We start from the raw sequence: 9,248 nt of genomic DNA on the forward strand, positions 1-9,248 counted from the left end.
GGACAAAGGCTAACCCCCGCAAGTCACTGTATGGGCCAGTTACACGTTGGTGAGCGATACAAACGATTCTGAATCGAAGTGAACGGGGTGGTGGGTCCCATTGGCGGATTGATTAACGCCAGACACGCTTTATCCTTTTTATTTATCAATTTTTTTCGATGTACACTTACTAAAATTTCTTATCTCATTACTATCAGAAAATTTTTAAAATAGAAATTTAATAATAAAATATGTAATATATTAAAGAGTATAAGTTATAGGTAAGGAAAGTTTTAAAAGTTAAAAAAAAAAAAAAAATTACAATAAAAGTTTAATTAAAAGAAGTTAAAAAATAAAAAAAAGAGTTGTAGTGTAGTAATCTTTAGTTTATAGTTTTTAAAATAGACTGATAAAAAAATTAAAAGAAAAGTAAAATGTTAATAAAAAGTACTAAATAAAGGTGAAAAATATAATAAACAAGAATTTAAAAGTAAAATTGTTGAGAAATAAGAGAGATAAAAAAAAGAAAAAAAGAAAGAGAAATAATATGCGAAAGTAAAATTAAACTTAAAGAAAAAAAAGTAAGTAGATAAATAATTATATGAATAAAATAAAAATAGTAAATAAAATAATAATAATAAAAAAAAAATATAAAAAAAAAAAAAAAAAGAAAAAAGAAAAAAAAATTAAAAAAAAAAAAAAAAAAAAAAAAAAAAAAATTACTATCAGACATACTCCTCTATTTATTTGTTTCCTCCTCAATTTTGCTTCCTTTAGTCTTGTTTTTCTATTTTAGTCGCGTGAAAGAAATTGTAGTTTGATGTCCGGAGCTATAGCCATCCAAACTCCGCCCACGCACTCGTGTTTGTTTCTTACATCAGGGCTTACTTAATTGAATCTACTCGGCAAAAAATACCTAAGCTCTACTTCCTGTGATCGTCCAACACTTCACACGGCTGGATTTCATGGAATTGTCTTTCTGTCTTCTTTTAGATGATAGAAAATATTCTAGGAGAAAAATCAGTCTGATCGTTTTCCTGAGAAATTTCTATCAAGCCGAAGATCCTTAAGGATGCACTCGTTCGCATTGAATCAATGCGAATAATTTTTCCATATTTTTAATTTCTTTATATTTACCCCTCGATTTCATGAGAGCAAACTTAGAGAGAGTCACCTATCACTCAGAACTCCTCCAGACACGAGAGTGTATGGAGCTTTTTCTTTTTGAGGATATCTGCTTACAGTAGTTGGATTTCGGAAGGAAATTTTCCGCTTGTCTGCGGGTGAAAAAAAATTAAGTGAAACCAATGCTTTTAGTGTAACTGGAGCACAAATTTTCTTCTTTTTCTTCTTCTTTCTATCATATCAATTGATTTCTATGTTTACTAAATAATTTTTATTTATTTAGCTCTTTGGGGATCTGCTATCCCTCGTTTTCGAACGGCATAAAATTTGGACTTGGGTTGGATGTACGCTTAAGATCTGATCTTGGGACTTAAGAAAAGTCTCTGAGAATTAAGCAAAATATCTTTATTCTTTTTTCTTATTTTTTATACTTTTATTTTTCAGTTAAAAATGATTTGAATAACCACTGGCTAGTTAGAGGTTGAGAAAAAATTCAGGCTTTGAAACAAAATTTTCCTGCAAGCGCAGTGTTTTGCGATTATTTTAATTTTGTACATGAAATTCGAAAATTCTGTAACGATTCTTCAGGATTATACCAATGAACTTCGATCAGGATGAGTTGCTGCCAAATATTTATGGCCACAGATTAGGCGAATATTTGCATCGCTGCTTTGTTTTGCTCTAATATTGGATTTTTCCCGGCTTAGAATCTTCCAGAAACCACAGATATTAATTTTCTGTATTAAAAAATGGACGCAGTAGAGCGGAAATGATCAAACTATGAGAGATTGCTCGTCCGTGAACACTCATTCTATACTCTTCTCCGAAAAAAAAATGTAATTTTTTCGCAATTTTTGGTCAAATTTTTGATTTTTTTCACTTTCTTGTAACTATTGAAATAAGCGCACTTTTCATTTTTTTTTTCAAATTTAGCAAAATGATTTAATTAATTTTGATTTTGACAAAATGATAATAATTTTTCGGAATTTTTGGGGAAATTTTTTATTTTTGTTTTATTCCCTGGAAACTATTAAAATAAGAGCACATCACATTTTTTTTCAAATTCAAAAAAGGATAATAAAGGAATGAGAATGAAAAGGAAGGAATGATTAAGAAGTATGCTCTCTTTCTCTCCTCCGTAACTTCTTCTAAGAATCATCTTCCATTCCAGGAATCCTTTGTTCTGCGTACCAGTGTGTATCATATTGTTATTACTATTATTATTATAGTTCCGTGTGTTAAATCTGTTTTTTTTTTGTTTCAAATTTTTATTCAAATTTTTCCCTTCACTCAGAATCATATGCCTGGGATTTTCAGCTCGAAATAATCCACGTCTGGGATCTCATATGTATGCTGCAACATGTTATAGGTATCCTATACATCCATGCGTTTTCCCGATGGATGGCGGAAAAAAAAACACCTGGATTTCACTGACAGCATATGCTATCCGTGGAAAATACATATATCGTAGACATTTTGTTTGTTCTCACTACTTTTTTGTTACTCGCTTTTTTTATAAGGAATTCTTGTCTTTCGAAGGAGTTTTCTGTTCACGTTTTCAGTATTTTCCTAGATTTATTCTTATCCAGAAAATCGCCCATGTTGACCGTCGAGAACAAATTTCTCGTGACTCCAGCAAAGATTTTTTTAAGAACCTCCAGAAAAGATTAAAATGAATGTTCATACATTCTTTTTAAACATTTCCAATTTCAAAAATAATGAAGAACGAAAAAAAAAAACTTTCTAAATGTAACACTTGAGATTTTTCTCTTCCTTTAATTAATATTTTGTCCGCGTGTGACTGTTTCGCTGGTTGGCTATGCTTAATCTGTAGGAAATTAGAAAAAAAAAACTATTTTCGCTGTAAATCTCAGCAAATTTTTAACGCCTATTCACATTTTTTAGTTGAGAAAAAATTCACATTTTTTTCTAGAAAAGATCAAAGAACGCGCCTTCAAATGTATATGCATCCTTTTTAAACTTTTCCAGCATTTTTCAACAATGGATCAGTCTTCACTGTTGGTGTAACACTTTTCCATGCCCGTCACCCCACACAAATAATAGTTGAAAAGTAAAAAAATCAAAAATTTCTCCAAAAAAAATGCGGAAAAAAATTACATGTTCTCTTGCGGCGGGATGCAACCACCATTCCATTGGTCGTTACCATCAACGTGCCGCCGCCACCGCAAATCCTCGTTTGTTTTTCCGGCACCAACACCTACGGATATGGAAATTATATTTGCGTCTAAAAACCAGCGGCGTGCACAACGCGCGCGGAAAACGATAATTGGACGTTCAGTAGCCTGTGTGTGTGTGTGTTGCCATAGCCTAAGGCTATGCATTCCTCCATTTTCTACCATGACTCGTAGAATATTTTTTTTTCCAGGAAAATAGTCTTGGATAAGCTTTGAATGATGGCTACAGAAAAAAAAACAATACCGTTGGAAACAAAATTACTCAATTAAACAAGGGTATATTCATTGAAATTTTTAAATATTTTTTTTTCAAACTTTTTCCTTCCTGGATCTAGATGACATACCGTCCTGTCCTATTTTTTTAATGGGATTTACTGTAGAATTAAATGTTTTTTGACGATTACTGTAGAATTGCTTTGTCGTTTAGAGATCATAAAGCGCGATTTTCGGGATCTCCTCAACAGAATTTGTGTAAAACCACATATAGACCCATTAGCTTAAGAGATGTTGGGAATTTAAATAGATTTGAATTAAATTTTGACTTAAATAATGATAATAATAATAAATGCAAGAATATATAAATAAATTTGTGTTCAATTTTTAACTTCAATAAAGATTACTGTATAAACTCACAATTTTATAGTGGATGTATCAGTGGAAATTCTTAGATTCACCACACAACCCTTTAACCAGTACTCATTTATTTATTATTTGGCATTATTTATTTATTTTATTTATTTATTTTTGCTATCCCAAACAAATAGAGATCCGGTGAGGAGGCCCTACCGCCGTCATCCGAGATAACGAACGGATTAGAAAATTCTAGGAGAATTTCGGAAACCGATTAGAAGATTCCGAGAAGATTCCGCCGTCATCCGAGATAACGAACGGATTAGAAAATTCTAGGAGAATTTCGGAAACCGATTTGTATTCGTTGTCGTTTTTAGGTCTTCTGGTTTACTAACTATATTATATATAAATATTATATATGCATTTATTTATTTTTATTTATAAGTTCCTTCAACTATATTATATATAAATACTTATTTCATATTTATTTTACATGTATGTTTTATATTTTATCAATCAAAAATTTTCGATATACTCTGCTTCTGATTTTTTGATTACGCTTCAGATTTTTCTTCCTCCCTTCCTCAACAAAACTCTTCTTCGATATTCACTTCATTGAGCTCAAAATTTAGTCGGCAACGATAATTTCTCAGAATTCCTCCTCAGAATTTGTCAAAAATGACTTTAAAAAGAAAAAAAAAGGAAAAAATGACTGAAGAAGAAAAGAAGTGGAGGAAGGAAAAAGAATTAAAGAAATGACTCTTTTATTTCTCACTACCTCCTCAATTTATCCTCTCTATCCGTGAATAAGCTCTGAATTCTAACTTTGCGTGGACAAAGGCCGCGTAAATTCTGGTCAATATCGCCTATATTGCATCGTCGCAAATATGGCATCTTTCCTCGGGATGACATTAATTCCGTTCTTTTCTTCGGAACGGAGTCGAAGCTTTCATCTCTTTCCTTTCTTTTTTTTCCCTTTTTTCCTTCCTTTTGAAATTTCCTCTATGGCTTTTTTTTCTCTTTTCTATTTATTCCTATTCAGAAAATTCCACTAGCTGTTGACTGTCGAGAACAAACTTCTCGCGAATCGAGCTGTGATTTTTTACTAGGTATTTTTTAGAGCCTCCAGAAAAACTCCAAGGATTATCTTCTGAAAACATGGATCTTTTTTTAGGCATTTCCAAATCACTTTCCAACGACAGACGTTATTATTGTTGTAACACTTTTCTACATTATTTTCCAATATAAAAAATTTTAAGAATAATGAAAAACGAAAAAAGAAACTTTCTCGATGCACAACACATGGATTTTTTTCCATAATTTTTTTCTTCTGAACTTTCAGGAAAGAGTCCATGGTAATCCATCTTTTCTATCAAATCTACCCCCACAGTTGGTTGTGTCTGGTGTTACTTGATTAGTACTACTTGAGAATGATATTTTCTCTATAGTTTTTCTTTATCAGAACACCAATCTGTTAGAATAGGATATTTTTTCACGTAAATTATGCTACATTAAATAAAATACGGATTTCCGGGCAAAAAATCAATGAGGAACATTTTAACATTTTCAACAAGTATTTATACCTACTCCTCCCCTATTTTTTCCGAATCTACTAACGAGGTTTGAGGGGCTCTTTTCTGGATATAAGCCATATCCTTTCTCATACATCTATGTAGAAATCTTGAGCTTTTGAGCATTTCCGAATCACTTTTTGACGAAGGCAGTTTTTATTATTGTTTAGATTCGTATTCTATTTTATTTCGTATTTTTATTATTGTTTTGTTTCGCATCTGATAGTATTGGATCAAATCTCAGGAATCAGGATCTCAGGTATGTGTTGGATGGTCATTAGCATCGTAGTCCCAGATCCAGCTGTTCTGGAGGTCTACCACTTCCTGAAGATTAGGAAGAATTTTTCTTCTAGGTCTCTAAGTGTTCATTGGTCCTAGAAATATGATTTCCGTGGATCAACACACTGGGATTCGTGGACGTAGAGCTCTGATAGTGTTGGATCATCTATCCATCCTACATATCTCTATCCGCAGTCCAGTCCAATAAATTTTCATGGCACGATGCTCCCGTGAAGAAAAGAAAAGTGAATGTTAATTCAATTTTTATTCAAATTTATTTATCCACTTCAACCTTGTTAACCTCTCAAATGAAGTGGGCGTGTGCAAAAAAAATGTCCCAGAAAATTCCATGACGTGTGTGAACGTCATAGAGCGGCCCTTAAGGGGATTGAAGTCAATTTCTATTTCAAATAAGTAAATGGATTCCCCTTCCCTTCCCGTTCTAACATCGAATCATACTAAACTAAGGAAATTGACCGGCAGCGTTGTGGCTACCGGGATCTGTCGGAAAGCGCCAAGGAACAGCCGGATGTTTGGTGCCGTCGTCACGCTTTCACGGATTCACGGTTTGTTGTTGTTTGAACTTCTTAGCACTACGCTACCATTCCTTTGGAATTAAAGTAGTGTTTCAGGAAGGGAGGGAGGGTGGGGGGATTTAGGTGGGAAAAAACCGAAAACAACACAAGTGATGTCTTACGAGTGGGTGGTGCCTTCCCAGGTTCGTTGTGGAGCTCATAAATTCTGGAAGAAATCACAGAATACAATAGAGCATTCCATTTAAGCAATCTATTTACTATGACGTCACCTATGACGTCAAATAGTTGGGTTATATGCAAATTCACTAAGGGTAAAGTAACGGCTAGCGTTCCGGGGGGAAATTCTCCATATAGAATTTTTTGAATACGGAAGATAAGGATCCGGAAGTGATGTTTTGTAAGAAAGAAAAGAAAAAAATAAGAAATCAAATAAAATAAAAACTTTATAAAAATAAAATATAAATGATAACAAATAATAATGAATATTATAATAATAATTACAAAATAAAAAAGTAAAAAAAAAATTCGAAGAAAATAAGAAATACCGCCTACAAATCCTTTAATCAGATACCTATGTACCCTCATGGGCATCATAGACTTTAGTTTTCCTCACAATTTTTCACCGTTCACAGATTTTGGAGAAAAAAAATCCTTTTTTCATGGAAATTTTAACACCCGTTGCACGATTTTATTTTTCGTCACTTTTAAACGTGCCGTGAAATACGTCCTCTCTCGGTAAACTGATGTTTCATGGACCCATATTCCTGGATTTGTACCAGAAAAACAAAACGTAATATAAAATAATAACATACAAATGTAAAAAAATACAATATCCATAAATTTTTCTACTGTGTCTACGATAAATTTTCGCATTGCTTTTAAGTGATAGTCGTGCGTATAGATATCATCCTCTCTGGAAAAATCCGAGTCTTCAAAAAATCCGAACTGCATTTGCATCTGACCTTATTTCGACTGCAATAGAAAACTGTAACTCGCAGTAGCTGCAAGTACCCTTAATACTTTTGTGCCCTGGTGCCCTTAATAACGTTAAATAGTGCTTTCCCTTATGTAACCACACTTTTTAGGATCCTTCACGTCGAGCATATCAGCGGTCGGCATAAAATGATTTTATAGCTTATGTACATATGTTCGTGGATATAATTTGAAATAGCACAATTAAATATTATAATATCCCTTCTGATTTTTGATTCATTTTATCCCCTTCTCTCTTGAAAACGTACATCGGCAGAGATTTGGATTTTTATTTTATTATTATTATTTTGTTATTTTATTATTTTGCTATTATTATTTTTATCTTATTTTTTTATGAGGGATATGAGATTTTCACGTGGAAATCCACGAGTCCGTCCCACATTTGCTAGAGTTAATTCTACTGCTGGGAAATGGGAGTGGTGTGTAGCCGTAGTTGGCGAGAAGAAGTTCACCGGTGTTCCTTCAGACGAAGCTTTCCGACCCAACGAATTCCAGATGCAAAATGTGATGAAGCTTGTGCGAGAAGTTTCTCGAATTTCCACAGAATACACAACATCAGGGTGTAGTGTAGCGGTTAAAGGTTCCGTTGCCGGCACAATCGCTCACGGGTTCGAATCCGCCCCGGTGCTCACCGGGGCCTTTCATCCCTCCGAGGTCGATAAATTGGTACCAGTGGCTTATCTGGGAGGATAAACCAACACTGACTTGACCCATCGGCTAGCCCCCGCAAGTCATTGTGTGGGCCAGTTACACGTTACAAAATTACTGTTTGCTTGCAATTATTTCCCAAGGTATTTTAGAAAACAAATATTTTTGGGTATTAATATTAAAAATATAATATTCAAATATCAAAATGGAAGATTTGAGTTTTTCGTTAAGCTCATTTTGTCAAAATTTCCATATTTTAACATCACAGTGAGCAAAAAAAAAGCACATTTATGGTTACGGTTTCCTATAATTTCTTATTTCTAAAAAATTTTCTTTGATATTTCTTGGGGGCTTAGCTCAACATATACAATTTAATAGAATCTACAAAGACTATTTCCTGCAGGCATTTCTGCAGGATTGCTGGACGGATTGATTAACGCCAGACACTTTATCCTTTATCCTTTAACACAGCTCCATGAGCTCGTGACACTCGTACGATCGATGGCTCAAAATCGCCGTGGAGCCAACCAATTCGCGTTGATACCTCAGAGGCCGATAAATTGATGCCTGAGAGACGAAGACGAGGACTTTATTCAACGTTTCGAGTCATTCTTTCGGCCATTTGAAATTTATTTTAAAAAATTTAAATTTAAAAAATAATTAGAAATGAATGAAGCTGAATAAAATTCGATAGCGCTTTGACGGATCCCTAAAAGATTTGACAAATACCGTATACTAAATCTCTAGTCATTTCGTTGATTGTACCGTAACGTCAGATTCCTGCTGGATTTTCCACTCAGGATACGCTAAACAGTGTCTACAGGAATTCTTTACTTTATTCTGTGGGTGTACAGGTATATAACATAATATTCGTTTTCCATCCCCTGCTATATTTCTTTTGAAACGGCTAAAAACCAAGAGATTCTTTGGACGATGTAAAACAACAACAACAACAACAGTAAACAACAATAAACAACATTAACTTTGACTGAAGCTAATCCCATATTTTCTACATTTCTCAGGTTTTTCCAGTCATGAAATTTGACTCGTAAGAACCTGATTCTAGATGAGACCACCAACTTAAAAATCACCCGAGGGTTCACTTTTGTTCGAGGTTTATCTCAGACTGTTCACATCTCAGATCCACAAGTCTTTCTGGAATTTATTCTACACGTATGAAATTGAGCCTGAGGCTATTGCTACATGATATCAAATTGAAAATAAATCCAATACTTGCGGAAATTTTTTCCTTGTTTTTTTTTTTCGTTATTTGCAAACGTTGGGCAGCTTTTGAAATTCGATTCAGTTGCGTGTTGTGGGTAGTGCTATGCACAGCAAAGTATCCGTGAAAT

The 9,248-nt window shown here is 33.7% G+C and overlaps 1 protein-coding gene across 2 annotated transcripts; it reads left to right on the top strand.

Annotated features, from left to right (window-relative positions):
- Nucleotides 1-7,581: 7,581 nt before the first annotated feature.
- Nucleotides 7,582-7,941, top strand: RB195_020897 (uncharacterized protein; the record flags this gene model as incomplete). Of its 2 annotated transcripts, none has more annotated exons than XM_064189425.1 (1): nucleotides 7,582-7,941. In XM_064189425.1, one exon carries the CDS (start codon nucleotides 7,582-7,584, stop codon nucleotides 7,939-7,941), a length of 360 nt encoding a protein of 119 aa, XP_064045306.1. The 2 variants fall into 2 exon arrangements, with proteins under 2 accessions (XP_064045306.1, XP_064045307.1); XM_064189426.1 differs by having other exon boundaries at nucleotides 7,591-7,941.
- Nucleotides 7,942-9,248: the final 1,307 nt, after the last annotated feature.

Source organism: Necator americanus, chromosome II (genome assembly GCF_031761385.1).
Source record: "Necator americanus strain Aroian chromosome II, whole genome shotgun sequence".
NCBI lineage: Eukaryota > Metazoa > Nematoda > Chromadorea > Rhabditida > Ancylostomatidae > Necator > Necator americanus.